The sequence below is a fragment of the Silurus aristotelis genome (genome assembly GCF_946808225.1).
Source record: "Silurus aristotelis genome assembly, chromosome: 27".
Classification (NCBI taxonomy): Eukaryota; Metazoa; Chordata; class Actinopteri; order Siluriformes; family Siluridae; genus Silurus; species Silurus aristotelis.
In genome coordinates, this window is record NC_139600.1 from 11,609,356 (window position 1) to 11,629,919 (window position 20,564).

A 20,564-nucleotide genomic window follows, 5' to 3' on the forward strand; every position below is an offset into this window, starting at 1 on the left:
GTAATGGGAACCTGGTATTTCTATGTCCTTTTTTTCATGTCTCATAGACATGAGCAAGTTCTTTAAAAAACATCTATGACCATTGAAATCTTTTAAATGTCTCCACTCTATGTTGGGTATAGTTTCACTAATAAGTAACACATAAAGCATCCATATTTTTGATTAGATTACTAAAACATTTAGAACCGATAAATATGTACGGTTAAGTTGTGATTAATTACGAGTTAACTCATGATAATCAAAGTATTCATTGTGATAAAATCAATTTATTTCAATAGATTGGCAGCTCATATACTGTGTATATATATATATATATATATATATATATATATATATATATATATATATATATATATATATATATATAAATAAATAAATGTATGTGTGTATGAAACCCTCTCTCTGTGTACTCCCACAGATGTCCCTATGCTGTGTTGTTGTGATGAATGAGAAAAACAGCAATGATCATTGTGAGTCAAGCAGAGCCTCTTTCTTTCATTAGCCACTCTCGCAGTCAAAACATCACTGCAACAACCTTTTTTTTTTACAAAGAAAATAGGACTAAGGGTAAACAGCTCTTGCAAAGAAGGGCTTTATCCCCTAATTAGACACAACACATAGCTCATCCAATACACACACACACACTTGTTATGGCCCGCTGTCCACAAACTTATGGCCTATTGTTAATTTCCCATCATGAGTACTCAGGTGTAAATGGAGCACATTTAAGATCAAACTTGTATTTTTTTACAACCCTGTCTGATGATGATATTATTTTCATCATCATCATCATCATCATTATCATTATTTCTTTAGGAACCATTTTAAATGAGGTATTTGGCGGGAAATTTTGGAAAGGCGGGAATTTTTCGCTTGGTCATAGCAAGATGGGAGGAGCCTGAGCACAAACAGCACTAGGGGCGCTGTTTATACATTACCTTCAAATTTACAAATACACAAACGTCATATGTACATATATACACAATTAAAACAAATACAATAAAAAAAAAATCATAAACAAAAAAACATTTTGATTAGTTATATTTACATTTGTAAATTATATATGCGTGTACATGAAAAAAATAAAAATAAAAGCAGGGAATAAACAGAAAAAGGTGATTGAAGAACCACATATGCAACAAATATTGGATATTTTGATAGTTATAAATAAAATGGCAATTGGTGAAGTTTGAAGGAGTGAAAATCAGAAGGAAGAAAGAGAAAGATGAGGATGATAGGAGGAGAAGAGAAGGAAGGAAGGAAGGAAGGAGAAACAGCGGTGATGATGTGATGGGAACCTCATTCTCATCCTCATCATCATACATGCGCATTTGGCGCTATTTATGCAGCATGGCGCTGGCGTGCACATCTTAATCCGGGGCGCTCGCGTGGACTGAACAAAACGTGATTTCCCCACACGTTTACATAAATAGTTAAAAAGGGTTTTCTATATAAAAAAAACGGATAAACACGGATCAGGTCAATAAGTAAGTAAGAAGGAAGGGAGGAAAGAGGAGTGCGAGGCGTGCAGGACGGCGGCGTGCGTGGGGAAATCTACCGGCCTAATTATTTTTTTTGACCGGAGCCTGGAGGTTTTGTAGTCGTGCTGAAGGTCCGGGATGACGGTGAACTTGGACAAGGAGGCCTACTACCGCCGGATTAAACGGCTGTACGGCAACTGGAAGGTGAATAACACGTCGAAAATGGACGCCAAAGAACCGGCGGGAGGGGGGAATCCGATGCGGCTCTGAGGCTGAGGCCTGGCCTGTACACCACTCTTGTTTTATCGATTTCCCAAATCTCTACATAAATAAATACTTCGGGATTCTATAATGCACCCAATGACATCTAATAAGACAATCCATACTCTTAATTTCTATATTGTATTTCATATAATGTGTTTCTTTAGCGGTGTAAGGCATCCCGCGCCCCTATGCTAGCTTTAGCTTATTAGCATGATTTCTTGCTACGTCTGTTTTTATTGACTCATTCACGAAAAGACGTGACTGAGCTGAAAGTTGAGGATTGTCCTTTATTCTATGGGTTATATCATACCATATTTTGGTAGCTGGACCATTTTCCTTAATAGAAAAGTGGTTTTATTTGAGTTAGTTAGCATTAGCAGCTAGTCACGAGTTCAGCCTGGTAGCTAGCATCTTTTCTGTAGTGGAAAAGGAACATCTGAGCAGCCCGCCGTCATTTGTGCCTTTGTGTTCGGAATATTAAGTTATCGAAAGGCAACATTTATTTAACTGTTGGCATAAATCGTAAAATAGTTTTTTATAAACGATGAGCTGCATTCTATATAGCTGTATACCCCGTGTATCAGCTTTGCTGCATTGAAACATGGCAAGTAGGAATATCTTATCAGTATAGTCCAATTAATGTCATATTGCAAGTTATGAGTTTATAATAAACCCAAATATGAGTTGATTAAACGTATAATCTTGCATTTCTTGACAAAATAAGTGAAGTGTTTCAAGCTTGATACCTAAGTAATGAGTACAAATTTTGCATTTGGTCTATTGTACATTTCTAGAAGAAAATCTTAGATTCATCGATTTTTCCACCATCGTCCATGTCATAAATATGAATCCCCTCTGTCTACAGAAAGGTGAGAATGAGTTCGGGAAGGTGGATGCCATCGTAGTGTCTGTTGGAGTAGATGAGGAGATTGTGTATGCCAAGTCCACCGCCCTCGAGGTAAACTTCACCTCTGTTTTTTTTATATTCTTATGGAGACGTCCATCCAGAGTGATGCATGGACTTGCACGATGCCCTCAAGTGTTATGGGCCAACATCTATACATGCAGTGCTTTGGAACGTCATGTTGATGTTCAATCTTTTATAAAAAAAGATTTACGTTTATTCTTCCCAAAGTGGTGAAATTTGTGTTACAGCAGGAAAGAAAGAAATGTGCAAGTTTTTAAGAAGTAGAGACTTAATACAAGTATATAAATCGGTGTATGAATACGAAAGAAAGGGACCACCAATAAAGTAGTTACACTTTCAAACATTGCGTGGTTTAAATAGGTGTTATTGCACAGTAAATACACAATACCAGTGTGTATTATGGTGACTGGTTCACTCGGAGCAGCTTTTATTGTACAGTCGAATAGCAGCCGGGAGAAAAGATCTTCTGTATTGTAGCTGCTCATAGACTAAACTGTTTCATGCAGAAGGTGAGCAGTGATGATAGTTTAGCTACCACCCTCCTTTCTCCTACCTCCTGTACATTGTCCAGGGGGATCTCCAGGACTGAGCTGGCGTTCCTGATCGGCTTGTCCAGTCTCTTCCTGTTTGCAGCAGAGATGCTGCTGCACCAGCAGACCACCCCATAGAAAATGGCTGAGGCCACCACAGAGTCAAAAAAGGTCTTCAGTAGCTTTCCCTGGACTCCAAAAGACCGTAGTCTCCTCAGCAAAAAAAGCCTGCTCTTTCCTTTTGTAAACTGTAAATTGCTTCAGCAAAATATAGGCATGTATATGCAAGCAGATCACAAGATAAGAAAAAGTCATGGCAGTGAATCTCTCACCTGGTTTTCATGTGGAAAAAGTGTTGTGTGCGCTAAGGATCCGAAACTTTAAAAAAAAATTATATACTCTATGCATTTTATTCTGTATAGTATTTTTTTTAAGGTTTTATTTTTTTAAATTGTAATAAATAATATAAAATTCACTTGTACACAGACATGGCTGTTTGGCTACGAGCTGACGGACACCATAATGGTGTTCTGCGAGACCAAGATCATTTTCTTGGCCAGCAAGAAGAAGCTGGATTTCCTCAAACAGGTGGCCGTCACGAAAGGAAACGAAAACGCAAACGGGATCCCACCCATCACGCTCTTGGTTCGAGAGAAGGTACAAACCATGTCGCATGTTTTGTTTTTCCGTTTTTGTTATCTCCTAAATGTGGAGACGTTACGATGCAAATGTTGCTGATATCTTAATCACTTGACCTTACATAACGTTTTTTAAATATATATGAACATAGAATCTGTTTCTTTTAAAAGTGACACAATGTGTCCTTAATGAATGTTGTGTAGATATGAACTAATCAGTTGCATTGTCAATTTTTGGGGAATTGGTGGCTCCAGATTGCTGTTTGGAAAGTCAGAGTTTCAAGCCTCAGGACTGCCCAATTTTCACGGTTGAGCAAGGAAGCAAATCCACAAAGACATTGAGAATGTAAAACTAATGATAGATTTGTAACAGTTTGTCTCTATCTGCAGCTTTTTGTCGTATTTTCACTCTGTGATCACGTGCACGATCAAGTGTTATTTATTCATTTCTTTTCCGTTGTTTCAGAATGAAAGTAACAAGGCGAACTTTGAAAAGATGGTCGAAGCGATCCGCGGCAGTAAATCGGGGAAGACGGTCGGCGTTTTTATCAAAGACAAATTTCCCGGAGAGTACATGAAGAGCTGGAACGACATGCTCACAGCCGAGGGCCTGGAGAAGGTGAGAGCGATAACAAAGTGAGCCGAGTATGAACTAAGTGTGTGTTTATAAAATAAAAAAAAGCAGAGCTGTTTCATTTATATATTCTTATATTGGAGCATGAGTGTCAATGTGTGTCTCTTAGGTGGACATCAGTGCAGTGGTGGCATATACAATGACGGTCAAGGAAGATGGAGAGCTGGCTCTGATGAAGAAAGCAGCCTCAATCACCAGTGATGTCTTCACAAAGTTTTTCAAGGAACGGGTCATGGAGATCGTAGATGCTGATGAGGTGAGGAACACAATGGATTTTTTTTTTTTTTTTTTTTTTTTTTTTTTTTTTTTATAAATACTCCGTTCACACTAATAAGAAATGCTGCTTAGAGGTTTAAAAGAGCACTTAATTTTTTTTATGGTCTTCGATTGTTCTGTGTATTTGGGTTTGAAGTTTAGACAATAAAAAATGGAAATATTTTTAATAAGCAGGAACGTTTGCAGGCATTATGTTATTGAGGCATTATGTTATTGAGGCATTAGGGTGGGAACTCTCATTTTATACCAGAGTAGGTTGTTTAGTCTGGAGTTCGTTCTAGGCCACGTTAGCTAGCTGGATTGCGTCACAGGCATATCAAGTAAATTTCTTTCCTTTTGGGTTATCCGCTGTGTGTTCTCTATAATACCTTTCCATCAGTAGTGCTTAATGTGTATGTATATACACCGATCAGTCGTTACATTACGAGTGATGAATAACACTGATTATCTCATCATGGCACCTGTTAGTGGGTGGATATATTTATTAGGCAGCAAGTGAATATTTTGTACTTAAAGTTGATGTTAAAAGCAGGAAAAATGGGCGAGCGTAAGGATTTGAGCTTTGAGTTTAACGAGGGACAAATTGTGACCTCTAGACGACTGGGTCAGAGCATCTCCTAAACTGCAGCTCTTGTGGGATGTTCCCAGTCTGCAGTGGTCAGTATCTATCAAAAGTGTTTCAAGGAAGGAACATGGAGAACCGGCGACAGGGTCGTGGGTGGTCAGAGGCTTATTGATGCATGTACGGATCCAACAGATGAGTTAATGCTGTTAATGCTTGACAGATCAGAACTGTTTTGGCAGCAAAAGGGAAACCAACACAATATTAGGCAGGTGGTCATAATGCTATGGCTGATCGGTGTATAGTCAGTCTATAATTTGACGCTGGATGTCTGCAACGATGCATCTTGTTCACGTTTTAACAGAAAGTAAAACACAGTCGGCTAGCCGAATCGGTAGAGAAGGCGATAGAGGACAGGAAATTCTTGGGTGGTGTGGATCCCTCGACGGTGGAAATGTGCTACCCTCCTATCATTCAGAGTGGCGGTAACTACAGCCTCAAATTCAGCGTGGTCAGGTGAGAACGGGACACCAAGGCGTGCTCCTTTTTTTTAATTTATTTATTTTTTTTTATATGCAAAAGAGCGTACCGAAGTAAGATTTACATTTCGTATGGAAACACCACCTTGTGCTTTTTCTCCAACATAGTGACAAGAATCATATGCATTTTGGCGCAATAACGTGTGCGATGGGCATACGTTACAAATCCTACTGCTCTAACCTGGTACGTACGCTTATGGTGGACCCGCCGCAGGAAATGCAGGACAATTACAACTTCCTTCTCCAGGTAGAGGAGGAGCTACTTAAAGAGCTTAAGCATGGTAAGAAGTTGTGAGAAGAATAGTCTGTGTTTGAAATGTAATAAATAAATAAAAAAAACACAATACCGGTGTCTCTTTCATTTTCTTTGTTTAAAATTAGGGGTCAAGATCTGTGATGCCTACAATGCAGTCATGGATTATGTCAAGAAGGAAAAACCAGATCTGGTTAGCAAGCTTACAAAAAACCTTGGGTACGTTTTGTCTCTCTCACACGCGCGCACACTGTCAGAACCATAGTCTTTAAAGAAACACTTTTTAATGAGTGCAGTATTACTAAATATTATAAGTGCATATGTGTAAAGCAATTTCAGATTTTTTTAAAATGATTTTGAAGATAAATCAGGACAATATTAAGCAAAAAGCTTAGACTTTAAGCCTAAAAGCTGTTTTTTCCTTACACATACATGTAATGTTATTGTTTTTGTGCTTTTTCAGGTTTGCCATGGGGATCGAGTTTAGGGAAGCATCTTTGGTCCTGAATGCTAAAAACCAGTACAAATTGAAGAAAGGTAAGAGTTAATTTCAATTTGTACTGCTTTTTGCAGGTTTTTCTTTATAAATGTATAACTAATGAGCGAGCCAGTGGTGACTGTGGCAAGGAAAATATCTTCGAATGGAGGCCACTCTGTGCAGCATGGGACGTTTTCTCATCAATGTTTTGGGTGGTTCCATGAAATTCCCGAGTAAGAACGGGGCGCTTTGAGGATGGATTGGACTGTAGCTAATGTCAACAGTCTGCTACATCGTATATCTGCTATAAATGGACATTTGGTGCAACCCAGATGAGGATGGGTTCCCTCTTGAGTCTGGTTCCTCTCAAGGTTTCTTTCTTATGCCATCTTGGGGAGTTTTTCCTTGCCACAGTCGCCACCGGCTCGCTCATCAGGGACAAACTTACTTATAAAGAACATATTCACTTTTAATCACCACATTTTCTGTGTAAAGCTGCTTTGAGACAATGTTCATTGTTAAAAGCGCAATACAAATAAAAATGAATTGAATTATTAGGAAGAATCATTGTCGGTGTACAGTTTAGTGATGTGCTACTAAATGCAGAACCGTTTAATTTAAAAAATGTGGACCTAAACCATTGTAGCAGACTGTAGATATTAATTGCAGTGCAAATTCATCCCCATGGTTCTTGGGTTGCTCTGTAGCTTTATGGATCTTTAGGCTATTCATGTGGAATCATCCCTAGCTGCACTCTTTCCAATGAACACAAGTCTTGAGTGAGAATGTAAGGGTTACGGTTTTACAAGTGCAGCACGATTCATTGTATCGCACTCGTGATTTCGGCTCGGGCGATTATATGACTGCAAATGTCGCGATTTAATTAAATAAGTGCATGTGTGAACACACACTTTATAAACAGCTTGCAGATTTCGTGCCGCTAACAAAACAAAGACCCGATAGTCTCAGTTTAGGCAGTGAACCTGTGGGGTGTGTGTGTGGTCACATGACATTCAGGTGTGCGGCGCAAGGACCAGGTGAAGATGGATGCTGAGCGGAACGACACTGAACTGGTAGCCAAAAAAAAGCGCTACCTGTTTTATGGCGATATTTTAGCTTTAAAAACACCAACACTGAGCAGAGAGAGGAACTGTGCAAGATTTGCTAAATTAAAGTTGGCACCTGGCATTATGACCTCTAACAGATCTTACAAGGTTCCAGGTTAGAAGAAAGAGATGACGGGCAAACAGCTTTCTTTTATTTTTTTAATAAAAAAAGAAAATGGCTCTGCCCTCCCACCACAATGCTCCACACAATATAAATCATTAGCAACGTTCCATAAAAAGGTTTAAACACATTTAATGATAATGACTGCAAAATTGCCTGAATTCAAGTATGTAAACAAATACTGTATCTCAAAGTTCAGCTGAAAAACAGGTGATTAATTTAAACGGGCAGCAGGGCATTCCCTATTTGTTTGAGCAAAATGTTTAAAATGTATACATTTTCACAAAAATAAAATGTTTTTATTTGTTTTATTTAATTCAGTTGTACTTTGGGGACAATTATGAACCTCCTAATATTGATTAAACAAAAAAGGTTTAAATTTGTTAATTTGAACGGGTTCTTGAAAATGCATTTTCGTGCAGTGAGCGTTCATTGTGACTTGTATGCATGCAGGCATGGTGTTGAGCGTGAGTCTCGGATTTGCCGACTTGCTGAACAGCGAGGGAAAGAAGGAGGAGCAAAAGAAATATGCCCTGTTCATCGGCGACTCGGTTCTGATCAACGAGGTAACCTGCGTAGACACGTACACACACTAAGCAGATGAACCTGCAGGTTACCATCTTTTGCATAATGCAGCTCGGAAATCCAGCTAACTGAACTTGCATTTGCAAATGCGAAATGGATCATGTGTGAATGGGGTCTTTCTGGTAACTTGTAGGAGGACCCAGCCATCATTTTAACACCAGTGAAAAAGAAGATCAAGAATGTTGGAATTTTCCTTAAGGTAAACACATTACCAGCATTATTATAATTTTTTTTATACAGGTGTTTCTTGTATATATACTCCATGAAGCTTGCGTATAGATATCGCCTGTACATTTAGTCTCGCGTTGTGTGTTTTCCTTAATGTAGAATGACGATGAGGAGGACGAAGAAGAAGAGGAGAATGATGCCGAAGAACTGCTGGGAAAAGGAGCTCGTGCTACCCTTTTGGCTGACCGGACCAGGGTGTGTGCCTTTTTATGTTGCTTATTCTTCTACTGTATGTAAATGCATCATATATAGAGAGACGTGTACTGACTTATTGATATTATTATTATTCACATTTTTTTTTATAAATTAACTAATTGAATAGAATGAGATGACTGCAGAAGAGAAGAGGCGGGCCCATCAAAGGGAACTGGCCAATCAGATGAACGAAGAGGCCAAAAGGCGGTTAACAGAACAGAAGGGTGAACAGCAGGTCCAAAAGTATGAAGAAAATGTGTTTGGTTTTTTTGCCGAACTGTAAAGTGAATAGCCATGCATTATCGCTGGGGTTTTCCCAAGTACTTTAAAGTGCTATACATCTTATGCATAGAATTAATGTATATATGTGAGTGTCGTTTGTCTGTATGGTTTCTGTCGCCGTGTTGAACACTCACTTTTTTGACATCCTTAGGGCAAGAAAGTCAAACGTGTCCTACAGGAATGTGTCCCAGATGCCTCGAGAGAAGGACATTCGGGAAATGAAGCTTCATATCGACAAGAAGTACGAGACGGTTGTCATGCCGGTGTTTGGAATAGCAACTCCCTTTCACATCGCCACTATTAAGGTATATGCACGGCACAACTGTTTTGAGAAGTGTCAGCTCAAAAGAATCTGTACAGGCTATGTCTACACTAATCTAGAATAAAGGGTGTTTTTCAATCTAAAAACAATCCAGCCATTAGGGTTGCACAAACCATTGCACTCTTAGTGCCGGTCCCAAACCCAGATAAATTGGGAGGGTTTTCTTTAGGAACGTCAGGAAAGTCATCCAGCGTAAAACGTGCCGAATCAAAAATGCGATCACGAACCTGATTTTCATACCGGATCAGTCGAGGACCGGGTTACGAACGACCGCCTCGAAGTAATTTTAGCCAACAAGGTACCGGTGTAAATTAGGCTACTGTTGGCTGAAGGAGGAGAAGAAGAGGAGGAAGATGTCTACAGAGACAGCAGGAAAAGGAGAAGTGTGGGGGAGTGCAGTTTAGGTTGGTATGTTAAATGTTGGTACTATGACTGGTAAAGGGAGAGAGGTAGCTGATGTGATGGAGAGGAGAAAGGTAGATATGTTGTGTGTTCGAGACCAAGTGAAAAAGGAGTAAGGGCAGGAACATTGGAGGTGGGTTTAAACTGTTCTCTCAGGTGTGGATGGAGGGAGAAATGGTGTAGGGGTGATTCTGAAAGAAGAGTACAGTAAGAGTGTAGTGGAGGTGCAAATTCGTAAAACGTTTTCACCCGCATAATTTCCGCCTGTCGTTTATTTACTTTCTGGCTCTTAGAATTGTCTAAAAATTAGTATTTTTTTTTTTCTTTCTTATAAGCCTCCATTTTTCCATCCACACTGCAATGCGAAATTTACGTTTTTAAATGTGTATACACTCTGTACATCCCCACTTGAGCACCCTTAGTTCTTGTTGGTACCAACTTACAGCAAAACCACTTCTAAAAAGTAAAAAAAAAAATAAATCTATTTTATCTTATTTGTGTGTTTAGAACATCAGTATGTCAGTCGAGGGAGACTACACCTACTTGAGAATAAACTTCTTCGTTCCTGGCAGCTCTCTGGGGAGGCACGAGGGCAACATCTTCCCCAACCCTGAAGCCACCTTTGTTAAAGAAATGTGAGCGCACTGCCTTATTTTGTTTTATATTCAAATAAGTAACATCTGATTCAGATTTAAAGTCATTTACTTATAATTTACTTATTTACTAAAAGCTGAAAATTACAATTCTTAGCAATAGCGGTTATAAATTGTGCACAGGGCCATAAAGGTAAACTTTTCATTTTGTGCATCTTGGTTAGAACAACATGCAGTAGTGAGAGATGACTGGAAAATTTTTTTGCAAGTTTGAAAGTTCTACTTGGGACATTGAATGTTACCTGACAAGTTTTTATCAATATGATGTTAAAGATTTTATATGGTGTTTTTTCTTCTTAGTACATACCGTGCATCAAACCTTAAGGCTCCTGGCGACACGGCAGTTCCCTCCACCAACCTGCAAAACGCCTTCCGTATAATCAAGGAGGTGCAGAAACGCTATAAGACACGTGAGGCCGAGGAGAAGGAGAAAGAGGGCATCGTAAAGCAGGACTCGCTAGTCATCAACTTGAACCGCAGTAACCCCAAGCTCAAAGACCTTTACATCCGACCCAATATTGCTCAGAAGAGGATGCAGGGCTCATTGGAGGCGCACACCAATGGTGAAGGGGAATTGTTTTATTTTTTTTTATTTTATAGTTAGTTAACCTATCTGAGTATATTTCCAACCAAACATGTCCCAACTACCCAATGTGCCACCATGCTAACCTTCTTTTTCCATAAAATAAACCTGTAAATTGCAGCTTTAGTTAACAGTATTAAAGTTAAATTTAATGAGGATATGTAACGGAGATCATAAACTTGAGAGTGCAATATCGCTGCCTTGAGTGTGATTTGTGAGTAAGGTCTAATAAGTGCATATGCACGGGTAAACTTTTTCTACCTGTTGCACAACACTGTATGCTTATAGTCTACAAATTGTACTACAGATATTCTCTGTTATGATAATGTAAAGGGAGCAGGTGTCTTGTGTCGAACGAAACCTGCATATGTGAAGTACTGCCCCCTCAGGTTGGACACAGTTTGACCTTGTTTGCTTGTTCACAGGTTTCCGCTTCACATCAGTGCGTGGGGATAAAGTGGACATCCTGTACAACAACATCAAGCACGCCGTATTCCAGCCATGTGATGGAGAAATGATCATCGTTTTGCATTTCCATCTCAAGGTTCACATCTGCGTTTACATTATCAATGCAGGCCTGCAAAGTTTCCTCAGAATTAAAAATCGTTTTGAAGCAGTTACTACTTCTAGATTTTCTGTTTGGGATCTCTGTAAAGGGTGTATGTTAAAAGCAGATAATGAATAACTGTTCCAATAGTAACAGCCGTTTGAGTAATTTGTCATGGCAATGTCTTTCATCATCTAATAGCAACTCATAAATCATACAGACCCTGAAAAATCAATACATGGAGGCCAAATTGGTTGAGCTGTTAAAGAAATTCTGACATCTAGCCACTGCATATAATAACCCTTTTTTTATTTATTGATTTATTTTTTCCTTCCCCAGAACGCTATCATGTTTGGAAAAAAGCGCCACACTGACGTACAGTTCTACACAGAGGTGGGAGAGATCACCACCGACCTGGGCAAACACCAGCACATGCACGACCGAGACGACCTGTATGCCGAGCAGATGGAACGTGAGATGAGACACAAGCTCAAGTCTGCTTTTAAGAACTTCATCGAGAAAGTGGAGACACTTACCAAGGAGGAGCTCGAGTTCGAAGTCCCTTTCCGGGATTTGGGGTAAAAGACTGTATAAGCTATAAATTATATGGTTGAGATTTCTGTTCAAAGTATCTTGATATTTAACTCCCTTTGTGCATCTTCTGTACAGTTTCCAGGGCGCCCCCTACAGAAGCACTTGCCTACTACAGCCAACATCTAGTTCACTGTGCAATGTGACTGAATGGGTGAGTGAAAGCAGATTATGTAGAAAGAAATTCACTATGCTTGTTTAATTTGTTAATTGTATATACATGAATTGCAACATGTTTCGTTTTTTTTTTTTTTTGTCATATTTTGGATATGAAAAGAGATTTGACTACGTTTTTTGTAAACTTTGTACTTTCGGTAAAGCCTGTGTAAAGTTCATTAGTTTCAGTGTATACCTGCGGCTTATACACAAGATGCGGCTTATTTATGTTAAAAATAAAAATATTTGTTAAATTCAGTGGGTGCGGCTTATTACAAATAAGAAGTAAAAGTGCCAGATTTTGCAGGGATACAAGTGCAGCTAGACAAGTTTTTCCATTCACTATCATGAAACTTTATGTATATGGATAGCTATTTTACATAGCAGCGCCATATTTCATGCGAATAATTTGTCATTGTTCAAAATAAGTAGAGGCTTTGTCTGTGTTCCCCTCTTTAGCCTCCTTTCGTAGTGACGCTGGATGAAGTGGAACTCGTTCATTTTGAGCGTGTGCAGTTTCACCTAAAGAACTTCGACGTCGTAATAGTCTACAAAGACTATAACAAGAAAGTAACGATGATCAATGCGGTGCCCGTCAACTCTCTCGATCCGATTAAAGAGTGGCTCAAGTAGGTTCACTTACACTGGATGCTGGTTAAGGCGTCACTGTTTTTGTATTTATTTGCATTTAACTTTCCTTAGCTGTTGTGTGTGTTTTGGTTAAAGATTTTGCTCTTGGTCTAAAATGCTGTTGCTGAGTGAACCCAAAAAAGTGCCTTTTAGTTGTTGTTTGAAACCCACAGTATCTGCAGAATTGTTACTATTAAATGTATAGTTTATAATCTTTCATTGGACTGTACAACTAAAACTTATTTTAGTTTTCAGATGGTACGGATGGGGAAACTAACTACTTTACCTTCTTTCCAGCTCATGTGACATCAAGTACACAGAAGGAGTTCAGTCACTGAACTGGACCAAGATCATGAAGACTATTGTTGATGACCCTGAGGGATTTTTTGAACAGGGTGGTTGGTCCTTCCTTGACCCTGAGAGTGAGGTTAGTGAGAAGGAAATTTACTGGTTGGACATTCATATATATTAAAAAATAAGAGGGTGGGGGGTCATTACTTTTTGTCCTTTACTATATCTCTCCTATCCATTGTTGTAGTAATAATTTATTTTCTTCTGAACTTCAATTTATAATTATTATTTTTTTTTTTTAAATACTTTGTCTTCTTCATAGTACATTTCCCCAAATCGCCATGTTCGTTTTTGGTTAGGTAATGGTTTGTAAATAAACATTGGGTTGTGCTTGTAGGGAAGTGGTGGAGATGAGGACTCAGAGTCTGAGATGGAGGATGAGACTTTCAACCCGTCAGCTGATGAGGAAGAGGAGGAAGAAGAAGACAGCGATGAAGATTACTCTTCGGAGACTGAAGACTCTGGTAATTTTCTTGAGCGTGTTTGGTGAAGGTGTCAATAAAATAACTGATTTTTAAATGAGCCCATATAAATATAAAACATATTAAAAAATGTGTGCAACATATTTCCCTAAAGTGTATTTTCATTTTTGTATTTGCGTCATGATGAATCTTTAATGTTTCTTAATTGTTGTGCTTTTTTGTTTTTTTTTTGTTTCTCAGATTACAATGAATCACTGGGCAGTGAAGAGGAAAGTGGGAAAGACTGGGATGAACTGGAGGAAGAGGCCAGGAAAGGTGAGCACTTCACGTTCACACTGACGTTTTTGTTTGAGCGTTAACGCTGCCGTATCTCACTTTTTGTTGCGTCTCTCTATTCCTTTCTAGCTGACAGAGAGAGTCACTATGAGGATGATGAGACTACTACAAACAGGAAAAGGAAGGGTCGTTCGTCAGCTGCACCTCCCAGCAGCAAAAAGAAACGGCGGCGTTAGAACTTTCTCTCTCTTTCCCTCCCACACACACGCACACTGCCAAATCGTGGTTTCTTTTACCCTTTCCTCTCCGTTTCACTCTCTTGCTGTCGCTCTGTCTCACAAGCTGTAAATAAAGGATTCTGCCCTTTACTTGTGTTTGGATAGCGAGTGATCAAGAAATAATGCAGAGAGCAGAAAGACATTTTTCTCACCTTTTTATTTCTCTTTGGCATGTGTGTGCGTGCGCATGAGTTCATTAAAGAGGTTTTCTTGTAAATTTCAACCTTTTATTTTTTTGTTGTTTTTGTTATCCATAGAGAGAAGTGTTTGGTGTAATTTTCTCTTCTTTCTCACCCTCCTCCTTCAATTTTCATTTTTTTTTCCCCCTTTCATATCTGTTCTTTTTGTCTCGTTTTCCCATGTTTCGTTCTTAAGGAAGAGATTGAATACGTTCGTGTATAGATTAATTTCGATCCTTGAATTCCACCCTCCCGCATTGTTTTTGTAAGGGGTTTGGGTTGTAAAGGGATGGAAGAGGGACAGACGAAGAGGTGGACACAGACGACCAATTTACATACGTTGATGTGCACACGTTCTTTTGTTATTACCATTTTTCTTCATTCTGAATTGTAGTCTTGTATTGTTTAATAATAAAAAAAAATCTTTTCCCCCCTTTTTTAATAAAAAATAAATAAATAAAATAAGTCTTAATATTTGTTCCGTATTGATTTTAAGGGTGGGGTTTGTCTGTTTATCTGCTTCCGCACTGAAGTTTTTATTTAAAATGAGTTGGAAACAAAAAGCTTGGCTTAGCCTTGCGTAAATGTTCAATTTGTGTAAGAATGAGGGCAAGAAGTGTGTTATCAGTAAGTTGCTACTAGAGAAGCTGATAAGTGTATTTTAGAAATTGCTGATCTGGAATTTTCATGTGCAAATGCTGGAATACAGCATGTTGCAGAAAGGAAAAACACTGGAAGTTCTTTGTGAATGATATTGGATGGAGGAGAATTGATTCAATGTGACCAACTCTACAATAAGATATATCTATGGGGAAGTGGTTGCTCGAAAGATAAAGTTCTGGGTTACTGATTAGATGGTTTGGAGGTTCATATCCCCTGCACCACCAAGTTGCCACTGTTGGGAACCCTCTCTCCTATTTATTTATAAACAAGATTTTTTTTATTTGTCTTCATGCTCTGTTGCATCCGTATTTCTCCATGTCCATGTTGCTTAAAGTATTAAAAACAGGAAGTATTAATATATGGTATGTTTAGAAAATATAGTAATGTGCAATTAAATATTTAATTTGACAGCCCTTATATTAATGATGTGAGGTCCAGTTACCAATGTGACACTAAAACAGGTAGAAGTACTTTTTACTTAAGTACATGTCAGAGCCAAAACTGCTTTACTTTGACTTGAGTAAAAAAGTATAATCAGTATTTCAACTTTTGCCATAATATTTTAAAACTTGAGTGTCTGTACTTCTACATAAGTAAAGGATGTGTGTACTTTTGCCACCTCTGCAAATAAATGCGTCTATTTATATTCACTGTAACTACACAAGCATCTCAATAGACTACACATTGAACTTAAGGGTAGATGGTTATCAGTTAATACTTACTCTCTATTGCTTTAATATAGGCAATATTTTTGTGTTTGATCTAGCTTCTGATCAGGAACCAGAGGTGGCAAAAGTACACACATCCTTTACTTAAGTAGAAGGATAGATACTTATGTTTTAAAATACTCGGGTAAAAGTTTAAGTACTGATTATACTTTTTTACTTAAGTGAAAGAAAAGAAGTCTTGGCTCTGACATGTACTTAAGTAAAAAGTAGTTATTACTTCTACATGATCGATCGATCGATCTTTATTGTCATTACATTGTACAGGTACACAGCAAGGAAATGCAGTTTGGCATCTACCAGAAGTGCAAAAAGTAGCAATCGTGCAAATAGTACAGATAAATATGTAGCATATGTAGAGCATGTGATATATATATGTAAGCATATGTACAGTGATTAAATATAAACGCTATAACAGTGCAGAGATGTGTGGACATCATTAAGAGTCTTTGCTATGTTTCCACACGGACAGCTAATGAGGTGATACCGGTGAGACTGCACCTCGTCAAGTCAAGAAGCTTATATATATATATATATATATATATATATATATATATATATATATATATATATATATATATATATATATCAAAGACATTTTACAGATTTAAATGATGTATTGTTTTTATCTGTACAATCAATAAAGACAGTAATTTAAGTTCGTTTCGCCATGAGGGGAAAAACGCACAAAACGCCACCTAGAGGGTAAATTGTGTAAAGACTTGGCGCAGAAATAAAACAAAAGTTTACTGATTAAAAATATTTTTATCTGGAGTGTATTTATTTATGTTATATCTAAGTAAAGAAAGGACGTCGTGGATAAATGTATTTTTGCCAAAGGTTTTAATTTCGCCTCTTTTATATTTAGATATTTATTTATGTATTTACATTTTTTATAAAAATGATAAAAACAGAAATGCGCACTGAATTGATGGCGCGTTAATAAAATTTAGTGCCGTTTACAATTATTCTAATTTTGACAGCCAAATATTCATATAAAAATGTTACCTAATGAATGTCTCCAGGCTGAAGATCCACATATAGAACACAAGCAGAGAAAAGATGATGATGATCAGGAATGTGTCTGTTCTCAGTCATGTTAAATCACTGACTCCCTCTGTCTCATCCACGTTAACCCCAAACTTCTTACTGCCTTCTGCCTGCTGATTCTTATCTTCGTAAACTAGTCTACATCTGTGGTAAATGAGAGACAGGACTTTATACACCAGTGGATTGAAAAAGACGCGCAGTAACAGGAAATCGGTTGTTCAGCTGAAATCGACCGATAAAATATATATTTCACCAAATCAATGGATTAAAACTAAAGTAACGAGCCGGTTTTGAAAATGTAAGAAGTAAAAAGTACAGATATTTGTGTAAAAATGTAATGAGTAAAAGTAAAAAATTGTCTGAAAAATAAATAGTGGAGTAAAAATACTGATACCAGAAAAATCTACTTAAGTACAGTGACGAAGTATTTGTACTCCGTTACTTCCCACCTCTGTGAACAACAAACGAGTCATGTTACCAAAATAGATGTTCTCTGTGTACAGCAGAGGTGACAAAAGTACACACATCCTTTACTTAAGTAGAAGTACAGATACTCATGTTTTAAAATACTCGGGTAAAAGTTGAAGTACTGATTAAACTTTTTTACTTAAGTGAAAGTAAAGAAGTTTTGGCTCTGACATGTACTAAAGTAAAAAGTAGTTATTACTGCTACCTGTTTTAGCTGTTAACTGGACCTACATCATATAAGATAGATAGATGTGATAGCCTAGTGGGTTAATGTCAGGGTCCCCACAAGGATGAGTTTGAGAGTTTGATTCCTGGTTGCTGTGTTGGTAAATAAAACTTCTGGACCTTGTCCCCTCTGAAAACATTTCAATTCTGTCCTTTCTGTGTTGGATTAATTTCTTGAGTTCCTGATCTTTAATGAAAGGGTTAGGGTTAGGGTTAGGGTTAGAAAAAAGCACTTCTGTGGTAGCTCAGTGGGTTAAGGCTTGTGCCTCATCTAAACATGCTTCCCAGTCTGATCTCTTCCATGGTTCAGTGGGTTAAGGCTGGTGCCTCGCTGAAGTCCTAGACTTAACACTTGACACACACTCATTACTCATCTCAGCCCATTCCACCATCATTTATTTATTATTATTTATACTCTACCGTACTACTGTTTTTTGCACCTTTACTGTTTCTTATTACACTATACTGTTATTATACTATACTGTTTACATGCTGTTTTTTGCACCTCTTGACTCCTGCTGTTTTTTGCACTACATTGTGTCTGTTTATATTCAGTCGGGTTATAATATAATATAATAAACTATTCGGGTATAGTTTTTACAGTTCTCCACATACAGTACTGTATATTCAGAGTATTCAGTAGGTTTACTAGTTGGCGCTATCTCAGGTTTTGTGTCTTGTCTTGTGTTGTCTTGTGTTTTCTGTATGCACTGTCTGTCTGTATTGTTTTTTTTGTCTGCACTGTTTGCACTAGGTTGCACTCGATGCATTTTATGTAGCTTGCTGTTGTTTAGTGTAGCTCCAGGGTTCCAGAGGAACGTTGTCTCATTTTTACTGTGTACTGTGTACCACTGTGTATAGTAGAAATTACAATAAAAGCCTCTTGACTTGACTTGATATTAAGGATCAGGGTTTGAATCCTGCTTTCTGCCTGCTAGTGGCGATGTAGGTTATGTTCCTGCTTCCTAAATCTTTCTGTAGCTTTATATTGCTGTGTTGATGGTTTAAAGGTAGATAGACCTGCTCTAAACAACCTTCCCAGCCTCTCTTCCCTGATGGTTCAGTGGGTTAAATCAGGTTTCTTGCTTTTGGTGGGGTTCAGGGTTCGAATCCTGCTTTCTGCCTGCCAGTCACGATCAGGATTCACTTCCTACATATTTCTTTAGCGATATATTTTTGTTTTTAATGGGTTGAAAAGAAAGATAGACCTGCTCTAAATAAGCTTCTGAGCCTGTCCTCACCAATGGTTCAATGGGTTAAGGTTGGTATCTCGCTGGTGGTCGGCATTTTGGTTCGAAACCTGCTTTCTTCCTGCTAGTTGCAATGTGGGTTCAACTTGTGCTACTTACATCTGTATTCGCTTCCTACATCTTTCTTTAGTGTAAAATTCTTGTGTTGATGGTTTGAAAAGAATGATAGACCTGCTCTAATCAAGCTTTCAATCCTGTTTTTTTCTGATGGCTTAGTGGGTTAAGGCTGGTACTTTGCTAATGTTGGTGGTCAGGGTTCAAACCTGGCTTTCTGTCCGCTAGTCATGAGGTAGGTTAAATTCCTGATACCTACATCTTCATATTCTTGTTTTGATGGGTCAGAAAGAAAGATAGACCTGCTCTAAACAAGCTTTGCAGCTTTTCCTTCCTGATGGTTCAGTGGGTTAATGCTGGTGCCTTGCTAATGGTGTGAATCAGGGTTCGAATCCTCCTTTGTCCCTGCTAGTCATGATATGGGTTTGCTTCCTACGTCTGTCTTTAGCGTTATATTCTTGTGTTGATGGTTTGAAAGAAAAGATAGACCTGCTCTAAACAATCGTCGCAGCCGGTCCTTCCCGATAGTTCAGTGGGTTAAGACTGGTATTTCGCTGTTGGTGGGGTTCAGGGTTCGAATCCTGCTTTCTGTATCTTTGTCTGGTCTGAATTTCTTGCTTTGAAGCATGAAACGAAGGATAAACCTCCCAAAAAAAGAACATGTGTTGTGGGACTTGATGGCTTTGTGGTAAAAGCCTTTCCTCTGAGCTCAGAGGTTGCTGGTTCAAATCTGGCTTGTCCCCACACTGTGTAAGCTGTGTAGAAAGTAGTGTCTGGTGAGCAATGGAGTGGTTGACTCCAAGGGGGGCAGATAACCGGATATTGCCCCCCTGCTTTTGGATACACCCTCCGAATCCGAATCCAACCTTCCACGCAGCCATTTCTGACACCTTCCTCAGTGCGGTCACCAGAATCTTCCACACTCTTAACTTTGAGCCCTGGCCGGGGTTTGAACCGGCAACCTCTCAACCCAGAGGCAAAGCTCTTCCAATTAAGCCACAGGATCTCCTGCAAGAACCTGATTTTTAGGACCTTTTTTGGTTCTTTTTTAAAACTTTTTAAACAATTTAAAGGAAAGCTAAGGGGTGGGAATTAAACCGGGTGAGTCAGACAGCAGCAACCACTTCACTGACCATTACACCAAGACAGGAGAGGCAAACAAGCCTTTGCTTATTGGACTCTTGGCTTTTCTATAGTTAGGAGACCACTGTTTTTTCTTAGATCATGATTTTAGAGGGTCAAAACGTCTCCTTCCTGTTCATTGTCTCACTAACTCAAAGTCTATGAAAAGTGACTCAGGTACAAGAACCACATCTCCAACACCTGCACCCAGGGGTGCAATTAACAGTCTTAAGGGGGGTATGCAAGACAGAATTTTGGGCCCTTATATATACATTATATATATATATATATATATATATATATATATATATACAATGTTATATTATTAATAATAAAGTTAATATAGTTTACATTTATTTTCATTGAATTTATTTTATTTCACCACAGTGTTATTATTTAAAATGTGTGTATGTACGAAAAAAAATAATTGTAAAAATTTTAATTGATGATTGTGGGGGCCCCTAGTGTTCTCTCGGGCCCATATGCCTGGCATACTCTGCACCCCCCCTAACGGCGC

The 20,564-nt window shown here is 38.4% G+C and overlaps 1 protein-coding gene across 1 annotated transcript; it reads left to right on the plus strand.

The window, feature by feature from the left end:
* The first annotated feature begins 1,232 nt into the window (after positions 1-1,232).
* On the plus strand, positions 1,233-14,962 carry supt16h (SPT16 homolog, facilitates chromatin remodeling subunit). Its single transcript, XM_083532796.1, has 24 exons — positions 1,233-1,685; positions 2,611-2,703; positions 3,690-3,860; positions 4,308-4,460; positions 4,585-4,731; positions 5,678-5,829; positions 5,961-6,133; positions 6,234-6,324; positions 6,569-6,642; positions 8,264-8,376; positions 8,529-8,594; positions 8,723-8,818; positions 8,946-9,061; positions 9,252-9,405; positions 10,332-10,459; positions 10,778-11,040; positions 11,486-11,604; positions 11,947-12,185; positions 12,277-12,352; positions 12,814-12,983; positions 13,282-13,411; positions 13,673-13,799; positions 13,998-14,072; positions 14,163-14,962. Exons 1-24 carry the CDS (start codon positions 1,620-1,622, stop codon positions 14,267-14,269), a joined length of 3,099 nt encoding a protein of 1,032 aa, XP_083388922.1. The 5' UTR covers positions 1,233-1,619; the 3' UTR covers positions 14,270-14,962.
* Positions 14,963-20,564: the final 5,602 nt, after the last annotated feature.

Coding starts and splice junctions, on each gene's coding strand:
- supt16h (XM_083532796.1), top strand. CDS start 1,620: ATGACGGTGAACTTGGACAAGGAGGCCTACTACCGCCGGATTAAACGG. Junction 3,861..4,307: donor CGCTCTTGGTTCGAGAGAAG/GTACAAACCATG, acceptor CCGTTGTTTCAG/AATGAAAGTAACAAGGCGAA. Junction 6,643..8,263: donor CCAGTACAAATTGAAGAAAG/GTAAGAGTTAAT, acceptor GTATGCATGCAG/GCATGGTGTTGAGCGTGAGT.